Source organism: Salarias fasciatus, chromosome 10, assembly GCF_902148845.1.
Source record: "Salarias fasciatus chromosome 10, fSalaFa1.1, whole genome shotgun sequence".
NCBI lineage: Eukaryota > Metazoa > Chordata > Actinopteri > Blenniiformes > Blenniidae > Salarias > Salarias fasciatus.
In genome coordinates, this window is record NC_043754.1 from 2,021,738 (window position 1) to 2,037,870 (window position 16,133).

Here is a 16,133-nt window from a genome sequence, read left to right on the forward strand (position 1 = left end):
GAGAGAGAGAGAGAGAGAGAGAGAGAGAGAGAGAGAGAGAGAGAGTTTCCTGTAGCAGTCGGGTTCTCAGTTTGAAAGCGGCGGTGAGCAGTGGGTGTTCCTCAGGAGCTCTGAGGAGGTCTGGGGGACTGTGGGGGTCTCCGGGTCTTGGGGGGTCTGGGAGGATCCCGGGTTCTCTGACGTTCTCCGTCACTGTGGAGCCTCCACCCTGAGCTGCAGCTGCAGACTCGACTGAAAAAGAAACGACCGAAGAGGAACTGCTGGATCTTCTGTCACTCGTTTTATGATGAACCTTTTCTTCTGTGTGTGTGGACTGATTCTCTCAGGTAGGACCACTCATCCATTCATCCCCTCATCCATTCATCCCCTCATCCATCAAAATGTAAACTTCTGAAGCTCCAGTTAAATAAATAATCATTCGAAAACGTTAAAATGACCATCATGAAACGAACCACGGCTGAAAGAAATCCTCCAGATGAGTTGAGAACAGATGAGTGACTGAATGAAAAACCTCAGTCCAGGTATTCCATGTGTCGTGTTTCTGTGGATCCTGAAGCTTCACCTGCTCTGAAGGCGTCACTGTTTGGTCCACATGTCTCAAATAAAACCAGAAAAAGATGATTTTCATAATTTACAGCAGACCTGAAATCCTGCCCAACGCTAACGCTAATGCCGAGAGCTAATGCTCTCCTTGAAAAAGTCCAGTTTCTCTGTATTAAACGGCTGTTTTTATGGGGTAATTATGTTAATTCCACTTGGATGAGTTCATTTTGTTTACTGGATTCTTGGCCCTGAGGACAAATTCTTTCCATGAGGTCTGAAGGTCGCGCGTCCTTTCGGCATCCTGTCTTCAGGTCAGACAACAGAGGGCTGGAACTTTCAGACGCTTCCTCCTGAAGCTGACGACTGAGCTGCTGTGAGAAGCTCAGCCCTGCTCGCCACTCCCTACTCTCTGGATGGATTGTTTTGTCCGGGGGCGGATGTGCAGCTGGCGGGCGGAGTTCCAGCGCTCTTTTGTTGGAGCCGATGTCCCTGAGACCTCGCTGCTTCCTCTCCTGTCAGGAAGCCGCCCGAGTCACCGCGCTTCCTCCGGCCGGCTCCTCCGACCGCATGGGAAGTGCACACAATGGAATCGGCAAACGGGCTGTTTGTTGGCTTGTTGTGGGAGCGCTGAGGTGGAGGTGGGGGGGGCAGAGTGCCGGGAGGGGGGGTCCCCCGCTGGGCGTGACTCCTCTCCAAAGATCGACAAGTTCAAACCACAACTGACAATGAGTAGAAGCATGAGCTCGGACAGAAACCGGGACGGTGGATGTTTCTGAAGCAACACTGAGATAAACTGCGTTCTGTGAATCCTCAGGTGTCAGGGTCCGTGCGGAGGACTCGCCGCCCCGCATCGTCCACCACCCGTCGGATGTGGTGGTGAAAGCCGGCAGCCCCGCCACGCTGTCCTGCCGGGCCGACGGCAGCCCCAAGCCGGCCATCAGCTGGCTGCGGGACGGCCGGCCGCTGGACACGTCCAACCCGGACGACCACCTGCAGCCGCTGGCCCTGTCCGAGGGGAGCCTCTTCTTCCTGAGCGTGCAGGCGGGCAAGTCGCACGAGGGCGTCTACGCCTGCATGGCCAGCAACGCCGAGGGCCAGGCCGTCAGCCGCAACGCCTCGCTGTTCATCGCAGGTGAGACGTCCTGAAGACCCTCCTCCTGAAGAGTCAGGAGGACCACGAAACGTAGACATACAAAGGTCTGAAACTTCAGAGATTGTCTGAAACTGAAAGATTTAGCAGCTGTGATGCTCACAGATGATCCGTGGATCAGTTAGTAAAACCGCCTGATGGACAGGCGCAGCTCCCACTGCTGCGACTGACTCAGACTATCACGTCTCGGGGAACCAGAGGACCCCGAAACGATCCAAAACACTCCACTGACCTTCCAAATTTCTCCTGTGAAGTTTTAGATTATCTGTGTATTAAGACCTCGTTCCACAAGGTCACTGGAATCAGGAGTAGATGTGGGCGAGCTGTTCTGTTCAGAGCGTTTCCTGCATTTTGTCTGCAGTCAGTCAGGATTTTCTGAGTTTTCCTGCAAACGTTGCTTTAATGAAGCAGAAATCAAAGATGGACCATTAAGTTCTACCAGATCTTGATCCATTGCCTGATTCAGATGTTTCCTGTCAGACGTCTGCAGAGCTCCACGTTAGCCATGAGTCTGAATGTCTTGGAGCAGATCGATACCAGAGGGCGTAGGAAACGTTGAGTCAGACGGTGTCTGAAGCGTCGTCTGTTCAGAATTCCTCCGTTCATGGAGATGAACTACAAACTGCTTGTGGTCCCTGTGGACCTGGTGCTTCGCCTGCTAAGCGGACTCTGCTGCAGCTCTGCAGGAGGAGTTCCCCGTGCAGCCCAGCGACGTGGAGGTGGCAGAGGGGGACGTGGCCGTCCTGAACTGCACCCCCCCACTGGGACACCCGGAGCCCAACGTGTTCTGGAAGCGGAACGGCATTCCCATCAACACCTCAGATCACCACTACACGGTAAGACCCCCCAAAACAGAGTCTCCATAGAGGTGAGGAGCCTCTCCTGAACAGGGTCTCGAACCCTGAACCCTGAATGTGTGCAGGAGCTGAGCGGGAAGCTGATCATCGACCCGGCTGAGAAGCAGCACTCCGGATCCTACGTCTGTGAGGCCAGCAACATCGTGGGGGTGAGGCAGAGCCGGGCGGCCCGCCTCTCTGTGCTGGGTGAGACTGACCCCCCACCCCCCGTCTGGCCCACCATCAGACCCCCCACAGCGCTAACCGCCCCTCTGTCCTGCAGCCAAGCCGGTTCTGCTGCTCCGGCCGGAGGACGTGTCCGTGAGGCCGGGCGAGTCGGCCCAGTTCTACTGCCAGGCCACAGGAGACCCGCCCCCCACCGTGGTGTGGAGCAGAGAGCAGGGACCCCTGCCCAATGGCAGGTACACCCCCACACCCACAACACAACACAACACAACACAACACAACACAACACAACACAACACAGCGACCCTCTCTATGTGTTGCTTGTTTTGACTAAAATCAACATGAACAGATTAGAACCTGTCCACAGATCTTCACCACACACAGAAAAGCTTGATTTTATGTCACACACAAAGAAACATGCTGACATGCTCGCCTGTTTGTCTCAGGAAGAGAACCTGGATAAAATTCAACAATACTGCTTTTCCTGGATCTTAAAAATGTGGAGGAAAATAAAGTTGCTGTAAACTGGAGGATCTATAAAATCTGGAACAACAAGAATCAACTAAAGCCTTTTAGATAAGAATAACATCACTGAGAACAAATGACATGTTGCTCGTGGCTTTAAATACATTATTTCCACAGTTTGTCGTGTTTTCATTAATATAGGAAGCAAGTTATTCGAACGTCAAAGTTTTAACACCAATTCGCCAAACTGTTGTAACTCTTCTGGAATTGACCTTCTCGTGTGTGTGTGTGTGTGTGTGTACAGGTACCTAGTAAACCCAGACCACACTCTGCAGATCCACTATGCGACTGCTGAGGATTCTGGGAGATACACCTGTACTGTGGTCAATGATGTGGGCGTGGTCTCTGTCAGCGCTCAGCTGCTGGTTCAAGGTAACTTTGTTTTCATTCGATCATATTTGCCAGTGATGGGAGTAACTGCACTACAGTTGTTCTTCTCCATTGGTATGGATCATTTCTTGAAACAGAAATCACATTTTAAAACTCTAAGATCATTTAGTAAAACAGTCTCAGTTCAGCTCAACACCACAGTTCGCCTGCTGAAGCTCATCTCTCTCCCTAAACTCTTCACTCATGTTTCAAATCTACATTTTGTTGCCCATATAAACGGTCAGAGCCTCCAAAATGCAAAGATCGCCCTGAACAGCTTTGGCTCATTTCTCCAAACAGGCCAGACGTTCTCAGTTCTCTTGGTTCTCTTGTCAAAAACAACCTGGACGGTTCAGCAGAACCACGGTTCACCTGTCAGAGATCACATCTCTTCAAAACAGTTCACTTAGGTGGCAAAACTAAAATCCTTTTTCAAACAAATGGTCAATGTCCTCAAAATGCTTCAACCATTTTGGCCCTATGTTAGCCTGGTAAACCAGCCCCACCCACTCCAAATTTGGATTGTGGAGCTCAGGTGGGTCTGGGGACAAGACAATAACAAGAGAATGCGACGGAGCAGTGAGACTGACGAGCCAATCAGCGTTGCCGCTTTCTGTTTTCAAATTTCTTTGGCGAATTCCGGTGGCTAAACCGGAAGTGACGCCATCACTGCGCGTAACTTCTTCCAAAACAGACAGAGCGGAGATTACGGAGATGAACATTAACCATCGTCTGAAAGCTGCAATAAGTAAAGTTAGAGCCAAAATACCAAGAATTACAACAATAAAGCAAGAGCCAGGGTCTGCGCCTGGTGAGTTTTACAGCTGGGCGGTATAAACGGTATAAACCGTATGCAATATAAATTTGGCCCACGGTAGGGATTTTGGTCACACCGGCCAACCGCGATAGCACATTATGTCCTCTGGGTGGCAGTAATGCAACTTTTTAGATGCCCGGTTCCCCGAAGAAGAAGAACACAACAACAGCGATGGCGGCGAGCGGAGAGCAGACAGAGGACGAGCTCGTGAAAAAGATTGGTGCAACATCTAAAACAGCGATCTGTAACTGGCAGCCCACCGGCTGAACAATAATATCTGGCCGCCAGATGATTTTAAGAATCTGAAGCAGCTGCTTCACGGAGGCAGTAACACCGTCCATTAACCTGTCCGCATCCAGCTCCTCCTGAACCTCCTTCATTACCTGTGGAACACCTGAAACCCTCTGAGTCAGAGAACAACCTGCAGCTCCTGCTGCCTTCAGGGACACTTCGTAAAAGTAGCTGCTGATAGGCGCCACCTGTGTCTCAGTCAGCTGTTAGCTTAGCTGTGAGCCACCTGCGAACAGGGATCAGTAAAAAAAAATTAAAAATGGCCCGACGCCAAATCAAGCTGCCGACCCCTGATCTATAATCTAGACATGGTTTGGATTCAAAGTAATTTGACTTATGTTATTCAAACTACTTCCTGTTTCCATGTTTTACCATGTGCTGTAGTAACCATTAAGGAACTGTTAGGCTGTAATTTGTATATCAAATTATACCGTCTACCGTGTAAGGTTCAAATTATACCATGATATAAATTTTAGGCCATATCGCCCACCCCTAGTGTGTTTCTAACAGGAAAAGACATTTTTGCGCGTCTTTGAATGTAGAGAAGCTAGAGCTAAAGAGCTAAAGAGCTAAAGCTAACCCTGAGAGAAGCTAACGCGTTTTGATGACCTATTTGTTTTGAAGCGTTGATTGGCTGAAGTGTGCTGTCAGTCAAAGGAGTAACCGACGCCCTCTGGTCCCCCAGACCCACCCCAGCTCCACAATCCCGATGTGGAGTGGGCGGGGCAGGTTTACGAGGCGGCACCATGTGGCCCTGACAGTAAGAATGTTTAGATGTTTTGTCTTTAAAGCAGAGGAACATTGAAATATCTCTCATTTACCTTTCAGTCTGTGCTGAGTTCTTCATTCACAATGGTTCCTGTGATAGTTGTTTTTTTTTTCTGGTGAGTTGTTTAGCTAACAAAATACATGTTGTATAAGTAAATGAAGAAAAACAGAATTTTACAGGAAGAAGAACCTTAAAGTTTTGATTCACACATTGCTCTAATACTTCCAAGGAAATTGTTATAATTTTTATTCACACACAAAGTAACTTCCATCCATCAGAGTTCAATTTACTGTCAAATGAACACAAAGAAACAAAAAACAGAAGGAAAAAAAAGAAAAACTGCATGCAGCCCACAGTGCTGTAAATGAAGCTGGAGTTTCAAATCTCACTTCTTGACTGGTCCCCCTCCTCACCTCCCTGGTTGGGGTCCTCACCCTCTTCGAAACAGCTCCAGGTCTTCGTGGTATTGAAGTTTGTTCTTGACTGATTTTGACATTTGATTAGACTATTGATCATATGAGGACTCACACAATGAAATGATGCTGGCATGTTTATGAGAGAACAACCATTAGACTGAGAACCATTCAATCAGTTCAGATCAACATGATATATTCACTTGGAAATTGAGCTAAATTCAGCCTCCATGTACTTCATCATTTGCAAAGACGTTCAGAGACATTGAGACATGGACTAAGATATTTACAATGTGATGAGAACTACCATTCCACTGAGAGCAGTTAGAGTAGTTTGGAGATTTGTCCATGCTGTTTAAGAATGTAATTTGTGTTTCAAGAAATGAGCCAAAGCAATGGAGAAAAACCGTAAAATACACGGCGTTGCTATTTTAGGAACAAGTAATCTAACTAATTACTTTTCCAGCGTTACAGCGCCGGTTCTGTAACTGACAACAATATAAGGCGTGGTCTACTTACTATAATTCACCGCTTTCAGCTGGTTTTCCCTCAGCTGGGGTCCAACTGAGCCGACGGAGCAGGAACTTTGTGGACAGGAAGAAGGAACTGTTTTGATGCAAAGTGCGTTGCGTGACGTGACGGAGATACAGCCATAGACAGATCTATGTCAATAGATTTATGTCTATGAATGTAGAAATATCTACATTTACAAATGAAATGTGATTGGTGTCTTGTCTCATAGTATCACATCAATATTTGAAGTCATTTAATTTGACTATCAGCTCATTTGCATATCTACATCAAATTAGATGATGACATCATTTAAAACCGATACACAGTCACCAACTCCTTAGTCGGGAACATTCTAAATGATGTCATCGTCTAATTTGCATAGCTGCTCATTTGCATGTCTAGGTTGAACTGCATGATGACATCATTTAAAACTGATACATTGTTGCCAACTCCTCAGTCAGGAAAGTTCTAAATGATGTCATCATACAGACAGAAGGAACTGTATTGGAGCGTCACGTCGACATGATTGAGAGACAACCATAGAGAGAGCCCCGGTCATTCAGAGGCAGCTTTTCAATGGAAGTATAGACATCTATCGACATACGTCTCACATGTCTTATTGTTCTTTTACAAATGTAGAAATGATACCCACAACTACAAATCAAATTTGATCAGTGTCTTGACTCTTAATACAGTATCATTTGATTAATTTGGATTAGTTTCTTTAATCAAGTCTTCAGTATTATAAGAAAAGTTCCATCAAGAGGGTGTAACCTTTTCTTTAGTACAATTTAAAGTGTTACAAATCAGAGATCCTTTTCAATGAGGAGGACAGGTTATTAGCATTTTTTCAACAACAACAGAGCACATTTCACACTTCTGATTGGTCCAGTTTGATTAATTAGTGTCTCTTTCTTTATACTGTCCTTTCAGTTGGGGGACTTAGTTCCTCTTGACTCAATGTCTTTTCATAAAGAGAAAATTAAATAAATAAAATGTCTGAATCAGAGCTGTGAGATCAAATGGAAAAAAAAAACCTGCTCATCTACCCAGGTAGTGTGAATTTCTCCTCTGAAAAGGAGTGTGGTGTGTTTCAGGGCTTATCTGTATGTCAGGGATCGGTCGTCTTGGTGGAAGGACTCCTCAGACTCGTCCAGTCTGTCTTCTGCCAGTCTCCACGTCCCTCGATGACAGGCGCAATGAAAACTGTCTCTTTTTGTGGCACAGAAAAAAGCAACCTGTGCAAGCAGGGAAACATGCATTATTTTGTCATATGTATATATATATATATATATATATATATATATATATATATATATATATATATATATATATATATCGACTTCTTCAAACAAATGCCATGCATTCATCTGAATACCATGTTTTCATCTATGTAAACTCCAACACAAACAGATCACACAACAGCATTTTCTCTTCTTACGTTCCATCTAACACACATTCTGCTGCAATTGTTTTTTTCCTTTTTTCAGTAAATTCCATCATGAAATCATAAAAAACAGAAAACTGAACCAAAATTATCTTCATAGGGCATTTATCTTACAGCAGCAGAGCACACTGATGAAGCTAGGTTTGTTAGCACTTCAGGTAAAAACTCACCAGAGTTCCAACCGGATTCCAAGACATTCAGTCCTCGATACGCAGATCCAGTTCCTCCTAACAACACTCTTCTTTTAACAAGACAGGTTTTGGTCCCAGAGACCTTCAGATAACTCTCTTTTCAGTCAAAGCATCAACTCTCTGGTGCATTTTTTCCTCCTGCTCTCCAACCAGGAAGTGTCGCTGTTGTGATGCTCCTCACTCTGCTGCCCTCTGCAGGACTGGGGTGGAATAGCAGACAAAAACAGCTCATGAATTGATCGTGGCTTACAAGGGGATCAAAATTCTTTGACATATTTACACCATTTTGTTAAAGTGATGAGATAGTTACTTTGCCTAGTAATGAGTTACTTTAAAAATATTGCCATTCAGTTACTTTTTTGAAGTAACTTTCCCAACACTGATATTTGCACATCAGATTCTTTGGACCCAGATCGCAATGTTGTTCTGACCATCAGTGACTGAGAAGTACAGCTGCAAACAGCAGCGTTTGGTGCAGTGGTAATGTCCGCACAGCCCGGGCTCGGGTTTGATTCCTCTCCTCTGATGGGATGAAGTGAAGTGTTTGTGTTTGCAGAGGCTGAAAACACCGAGCAGAGAGACCTGCACCGGGAGCTGTCGGCCCTCCGAGTCACCCTGGACAACGTGTCCATCGAGTCGCCCGGGTCCAACGTGTCCCTGGTCCAGTGGAAGGTATGGCCCACTTTCTGAGACCTGGTCCACATGAGACCAGCAGAAACCTGCAGACTGAGGAGTCAAATAGACAGTAGATAGATAGATAGATAGATAGATAGATAGATAGATAGATAGATGGTTCCTGGTTGGTTCTGACTCTGGTTCCAGCTTGCTCTGACCCTGATTCTGCTTGGTCCTGGTCCATTTTAATTCTGGTTCTAGCTTGCTCTAACCCTGGTCCTGGTTTGTCTGACCCTGGTTTTCGCTTGTTGTTACCCTGGTCCTGATTGGATTTGACCCTGGTCCTGGTTGGTTCTGACCTTGGTCCTGGTTGGTTTTCAACCTGGTTCTGACCCTGGACCTCCTCCCTGCAGCTCCAGGCTCTCCCCACTCAGCCTCACTACCTGGACGGCTTTGAGGTTCTTCACCGCTCTCTGCTGCCCGCCTCCTCCGACTGGAAGCCGCACAACGTGACCCTGCCGGGCCTCCAGGCCCGGGTAGGTCCTCTGAAGAGGGGCTACAAGTACGAGTTCAAGGTGCGTCCCTACGGCCGTGGGCTGTACGGGAGGGAGAGCAACACCCGGCACCTCCGAGTCCCCGAGACCGGTGAGAGCAGCTCGCTGTGGGCCTCACTGTTGGTCCTCCTTCTGATCAGGGTTCATGGTGATAAAACCTGTTCTTCAGTCCCCAGTGCGGCTCCGCTGGCCGTGTCCGTCACCGTCAACCACCAGCTGAACAACAGCATCCACCTGAGCTGGGAGCCGCCTCCTCACGACACACACAACGGCATCATTCAGGGATACCAGGTATCGGACGGCTTCACGGTCTCTGGTGAAATCTCCACCTGTGAGCCTGTAGATACGTCATCTCGATGGAGACACTCAAACTGAACGCACCTGAAAATGCAAGGTTTCTAATTCATCTGAAATGCAGATAAATGCTTTTTTATATGCAGTGCGAAAAAAACAACAGAAAAAGAACTCCAACGAAAGCAAAAGAAAATGAACAGAGTGTTTAGAGCTGTGTGTGTGTGTGTGTGTGTGCCTGTGTGTGGAGGTGTGGTGTGTGGACTCTGAGCAGCAGCTCTTCCAGAACTGGACGGTGGACAGCAGCAGACACGTTCTGGAGATCTCGTCCCTCGCAGCGGGGCGGCGGTACTGGCTCAGCATGGCGGCGGTGAACGGAGCCGGCGTGGGCGAGCTGAGCGAGCCGCACGGATTCGTCATCAGTGAGTAAAACTGTGTGTGTGTGTGCAGATGAGTGTGTGATACACACCCTTCACCCATGTGCTCGTTTCTCAGACCCTCAGCTGGGCGGTCTCCCGGACCCAGACACCAGGACGGGGGCCGTGTCCCCGGTCCTGAGCCTGCTGCAGGACCCGGTTCTGATTGGCTGCGTTGGCGCCCTCTTGTGGTGCGTCCTCATGGTGGCGGCCATCTTCTTGTTCAGACGCCACAGCAGGACCGGCCGCCTCCTGCCTCGGCACGGCAGAAGTAAAGGTGCTTTGTCACAGCTCGGTCCTCCAGTCCCTCCTGCAGGACGGCCGGTCCAAAGAAACTAAACTTTATCGACACGTTTGTTCCCCCGCAGGCCTGCGCAGACTCGCCAGTGAAGATCTGATTATCAAACACAGGTGAGGAGAGCTCAGAACTCTCTCCAGGCGGTATGAAACACTTCTGACTGAGTTGGACTCCATTTGTCCTCCGGTTTTGGTGCTGACATCTTCAGCGTTGGCAGTTGTTGGTTGTATCGTGGAGCGAAGCTCCTCAGATGTATGGTACTAGGTGACTTGTTTCTTTGGTCTCCTGATTATCCTCCAGGATGGCAGCTCCTGACTCGCCCTGGATTTCTGGAACATGGAGACCTGCCTTCAACCACAAGTACCAGGACTTGTGGGTTCAGGGTCAGAACCATCCTGGGCTCAGGAGCACCAGTGAGTACAGGCCTGATGGAGCGTGTCCAGACCAGTCGGGTTTCATGTTTGGTTCTTGTTACATCATGGTGAATCCAGTTAGACCATCAAGAAAACCAAGAGAACAGTCTGTTTCCTGTATGTTAGTCTAGTGAGGCTTCGATGAAGGGAAAAATAATGAATGTTCCCAGACAGAGACTATCTTAGGTCCTTTCACGTGAAAATAGTGAATTGAAGCTGCAATTTGGCTTTTTGTGTTTGATCTTTGTCTCCGTTACCAGAGAAAATACATTTCTGAAACATTGTCCTGCACATGTGCAAATAGAACAACACCAAAAGCAAGTTTGTACTTCTGTCTAATTTAACACTTTTTCAACAGTGTCATCTGCATACATGGAGGACATTTCTTTCAAAAATTAGATAGTAAATGAACCTGGTGAGGAAGACAGTTTAAAAAAGAGTGAAAGATCCAGTACAAAGACCATCCTTTGCCTTAATATCCAGGTCATGAAGTTTCCAAGCTGTGCTACACTGCCCCCACAGGCCATCAGGAGTATTACTCTGCTCTAAACTGCCCCTCTGCAGTCCTGAAGGTTCTCTCTGAACTGAGTTGATTTACTAAAGAGGGAAAGAAGTGATCGTCTGGAACTCTTAGCATGGCACTGATGAGTTCAGGGAACGTTTCACCACTCCGTCCTTCGTCTCTTCAGGCCTTCCGGTTTCATCCAAGAAGGACAGCAGCTTCCTGGACTCGGCCGTCCCCGTGGTGACCGACGGCTGTGGTGTTTATGGGACGTTCTACGTGGATCTGCTGGGCAGCAATCTGAAGACCTTCAACAGTCCCGGGCGCTGCCCGAAGAAGCCCCACGGCTTCCCGTCCCAGCAGGGGGGCGAGACCATCCAGATCTTCAGTCCGCCCGTCTCCAAGTCGTCTCCGCTCTGCGGCCGCGACGCCCTGCCGTGGAAGCAGGCCATCCGACCGCAGCCCAGGATGGGGGTGCTGAGGGAGTCCTGGGAGAAGAACTACAGCAAGCAAGGTGAGCGGAGGGGGGGGACGAAGGACCTCTGTCCTGTCTGAGACCTTTCATATCAGCATGTGTCTCCCTGACAGAGCTGCACGCAGTCAACAGCGTCCCCCTGCTGTCCAGGAGCCCCCCAAGTCCTGAGGGTCTGTACACTCAGAGGCTCAGTCACGTCCCAGCAGGACGCTACGGTACAGCTCATGTCCCCTGATGTCCCCTGATGTCCCCTGATGCCCCCACCCTGTCCCCCTCACACTCACCCGTGCTCTCATGTCCGTCTCCAGACCGCGGGGCTCCCGGATGTCCCCGCCTGCTGCATTACTCCGCCTCCCTCCACCTGGTGGACATGCTGCCTCCTCCACCCCCGCTACCCCCAGAGGACATGTCCGACGCTCACAGCCTGTCCTCAGACGAAGGGTACCAGCTGCATTAAATAAGAATACGTTTCTCAACCACTTGCCCCCACCTCTCTGATGCCCCCACCTCTCTGGTGCCCCCACCTCTCTGATGCCCCCACCTCTCTGATACCCCCACCTCTCTGATACCCCACCTCTCTGGTGCCCCCACCTCTCTGATGCCCCCACCTCTCTGGTGCCCCCACCTCTCTGATGCCCCCACCTCTCTGGTGCCCCCACCTCTCTGATACCCCACCTCTCTGATGCCCCCACCTCTCTGATGCCCCCACCTCTCTGATGCCCCCACCTCTCTGGTGCCCCCACCTCTCTGATGCCCCCACCTCTCTGGTGCCCCACCTCTGAAGTCTGTGTTCTGTCTTCAGCTCCAGTCGCTCCACCAAGCTGACGGTGGACATGGGCTCCCTTCAGTCGGTGTGTGTTCCGTCAGGCCTCCACCTTCAGACCGGGAACACCCCCAGTTCCCCCCGCTGCGCTTCCTACACCCACCTGCCCTCGGCGTCCTACCCCGGCCCCCCGGACCAGGAGCAGGGCGGCACGCTGACGGCCCAGGAGGCCACCGAGTACCTGGAGCTGAGTCCCAAACCGGAGCGGTGCAGGTAAAGTCCAGCGCTCTTCCAGGTGGGGGCGTCGTTTCAGGGTGGAGTCAGCTGACTGTGCCCCCTGCTGTGAGCAGCATGCTGCCCGAGCCCCGGCCGTCCCTGCTCCAACACTTCACCCCCGCCCTGGGCTACAGGCGTGCAGCGGTGCGCTCCGCTCTGCCGGAGGAGGAGGAGGAGGAAGAGGAGGAGGAGGAGGGTGGAGGTGACCCGGCGCTGGTCGGCCTGCGCCGCGCCCGCCTCCAGAGCACGCCGTCCTCCTGCTACAGCGAGTGGGACAGTTCCCTGTGGAACACCTGGAGCTCCGCCATGGAGGGGAACCCGGAGAGCAGCGCGCGCACCAGCATGATCAGCTCGGTGGACAGCTGCTACACCTGCGACAGCTCCACCTTCAGCCGCCTGGTGGCCGCCGCCGCAGAGAGCCTGAGCGGGGCGTCGCTGTCAGGTGAGGGGTCCGGGGCTGGGGATCAGGTCCAGGACTGGGCATCAGGTCCAGACACAGGAGGAGGTCCAGGTGATTCCAGGAGACACTTCCAGCTTAGCTGAACTGGTCCAGATCGTTAAAATCAGAGTTTAAAACCTTCAGGTTTCCCTGAATGTTTGATTCATAAACGATCTCAGGAGGGATTCAACAGCTTTCAGGTGGTTTGGCAGTATTACTGCTCCTGCTGTGATTCCCGCTTCGTCCACCAGATGGCGCCATCACCCCATGCTCTGAGGCAGCAGCTCTGTAGACAGTCTGAGTATCTCAGGTTTTCTTCTTGAGGATACTAAATCAAATCCCCACAGAACAAATGATCCTTTAGTCTTTGAGCAAACATCTGTGATGAGCCGAGTGAAAACCTGCTGAGACGGTTCAGAAGAGTGTTTCCTCTGCAGCCCTCGTCACACACTGTCCTGCTTTTCACACATCGAGTGACCGTCGGTGATAAAAACCTCTTCATTTTTAATCCCCTGAGCCTGACAGTGTTCCTCACTGCGGTCGGCAGACGTTAAAGTCTGATAGAGTGAGTCCAGCCTGGATCACTTGAAGCTAAGCTAACCTTCAGCTAAGCTAACCATCAGGAGTGTTTGGTTTCTCCTGGTCATGTTACCGGTCTCTCTACGGATTTGGATTTTGAAAAGATTCCTCCCTGGAAACAGAAATCAGATTTCAGAGAACATCTTTCAGATTCTTCGGCTGGTGAAACGGTCCAAACAAAGATGGCGCAGTCTGAACTCCTGACCGGATACCTGGTTGAGAATCGCAGCTCCACATTGATCACGTTTCTTCTCAAACTGTTGACGATCACGTTCAGTCCTCCAGAGCTCCAGAGCTGAGGACAGATTCTTCTGTGTGTGCAGACTTCTCCCCGCCGGCGTCGCCCCTCAGCGGCCTCTACCCGCCCTCCTTCCACCCCGACGGCGACTGGCTGGGCGACCCGGAGCCGGTTCCTGCCTGGGACTGGAGCACGGCCTGGATGGAGGAGATGGAGGCTCAGTACAGGGCCCGGTGCCCCCCCGGCAGGAAGCCCTGCTGAGGCCGGGAGGGGCGCTCCGGTCCCGGGAACCCTTTCTTCATGATACCTCACAGCGAACTGGGTGTTCGGACCCTCTGCGACCGCGGGGGTCTGCACCGGCGGTCTCCTCAGGGTGGGGGGGTCCGGCTCCTGTTCCACCACTTCCACAGATCGATAAAGTTTTGGTGTTTTGGTTGCTCTCATCAGAGAAGGAGACAGGAGACGCATTAACCAGGAGACCTCCAGAAGGTCCTACTGTCCTCAGCAGGAGATATTTATATGTATGCAGCTTCTTATTTAATGGAAACACTTTGACTTTATATTCTTTATGTTCTGATCGGATTCCCTGTCTGCTCTGTACTGATCCGTAGAGCTGCAGAGGTAGAGCAGTGCGATGGAGCTAACCTGTATTTCTCTGGAGCCGTAGAGACGACGTAGGAAGACGAGCTCCGTCAAATGGAAATGTCGGCGGTAGAGCTTAGTCTTTGTGTGCCTGCAGGGTTTTTTTTTTTTTAGGAGAGTTTAATACTTTGTAAGCAGTGTTTTCTTCACAGAGGGTTTATAGTTTGGAAAGAAATGTGTTTTGTGAGGATTTACTGAGCTGTGAAATAAAAAGCTGTTACATTTTCTATTCCACGACGTTGGACTGAAGCACTGTTCTCTTTTTTCTTTACTCTGGAAGGAAAAAATCTCCTGAAACTGTTCAGGCTGTCAGGGGAAAAGATGGTAACACACACACACACATATATATAGAGATGCATAAATAAGATAAGCGACATTAATTTATGCCATTTGAAGAATTACTGTCTTTCTCTTCAGGAAGCTGTTTGCTGGTTAAAATACACTGAACAGAAAAAATTAATGGACTGAACTTATGTGGCTCTTTTCAACTGCACCAACACCAACAGATGGACTCAGAACTCATACACCCACTAATCAGAATAATAATATGACAAAACCACCCAAACAACATTAGATTTACATGAAGTCTCATGCTTAGCTGTCCAAGCCTTTCTATTTAAATATATTCACCACCGTTCGTGTATTTCATGTTTTCCCAAGGTGAAGGTTAAAGAATGACCTCCAGGTTTCTCACTTAACGATGGACTTCTTGACTTCAAGTCTGGAAGAAACAGGAAGTTAATTTGAGATAATAATAATAATGATTGTGTATATTTCATCATGGAAAACAGGATATTCAGCAGCGAAAAAAAAAAAAGTCTTCTGCAACGACAAAAACAAAAAGCTCCCCTTACAGCCTCATATGTAACACACACACTGTCTCCAGACTGCAGCGAACACACACTCTCTGTCCTCCAGTCAGCCTGAGCGGCTTCAGGTGTGGCTGTTCTCTCACCTGCAGCCGGAGCAAAGCAGTGACCACAAAAAACAAGCAGGTCTGAAAACATCACACCAATAAACCAGGAAGAGTCAAACACTCGCACCGTTGGTGATTCAAATGCGAGAGGAGTGTGCTCCTTCCTCTAACAACATCTAGAACCTGGTGACACCCAAGATCCAGGTTCTGGGTCCAGGTCCAGGTCCATGACGCCACAGGGTTCCCGTGTGGGACTTGGCAGGTGGCGTTGGGCTCACGCCGCCCCACCAGATGGCTTTTTCAGCCTGTGTCTCACTGAGACATGAGGTCTGCCCAGTCACCAGGATCACCAGGTTCACCACAGAGCACCCCCCCAGGGTCTGGGTCCAGGGGGAGGTCCTGGAGGGGGCACCGCCAAAGGACCCAGTAGTCTTAATGGGAGACTTCAGGAGGTGGAGCTGCTCCTCCACAGTGAGAGGACCAGTTCAGGAGGTTCATCTGGTTTGGAGGTCCCCCGGTTTGATTCCTTTAAAGGTCTACCAGGCTGGGAGGAGGTCCCGAGCCCAGACCAGGGTTCTCTACAGAGACGACAGCTGCAGTTTGGTCTGGGAGGAAAATGGAGGGACAGAGATGGATGGACTTCTTTAGTCTCTTTACTGCCCCATG

The 16,133-nt window shown here is 49.8% G+C and overlaps 1 protein-coding gene across 1 annotated transcript; it reads left to right on the forward strand.

The window, feature by feature from the left end:
- The first annotated feature begins 128 nt into the window (after positions 1–128).
- robo4 (roundabout, axon guidance receptor, homolog 4 (Drosophila)) lies at positions 129–14,713 on the forward strand. Its single transcript, XM_030101519.1, has 19 exons — positions 129–326; positions 1,358–1,675; positions 2,372–2,529; positions 2,616–2,736; positions 2,813–2,951; positions 3,485–3,612; positions 8,607–8,722; positions 9,079–9,310; positions 9,389–9,510; positions 9,761–9,932; positions 10,006–10,203; positions 10,295–10,337; positions 10,525–10,637; positions 11,327–11,653; positions 11,728–11,829; positions 11,923–12,055; positions 12,417–12,650; positions 12,728–13,095; positions 13,995–14,713. Exons 1-19 carry the CDS (start codon positions 284–286, stop codon positions 14,168–14,170), a joined length of 3,243 nt encoding a protein of 1,080 aa, XP_029957379.1. The 5' UTR covers positions 129–283; the 3' UTR covers positions 14,171–14,713.
- The last annotated feature ends 1,420 nt before the right edge of the window (positions 14,714–16,133 follow it).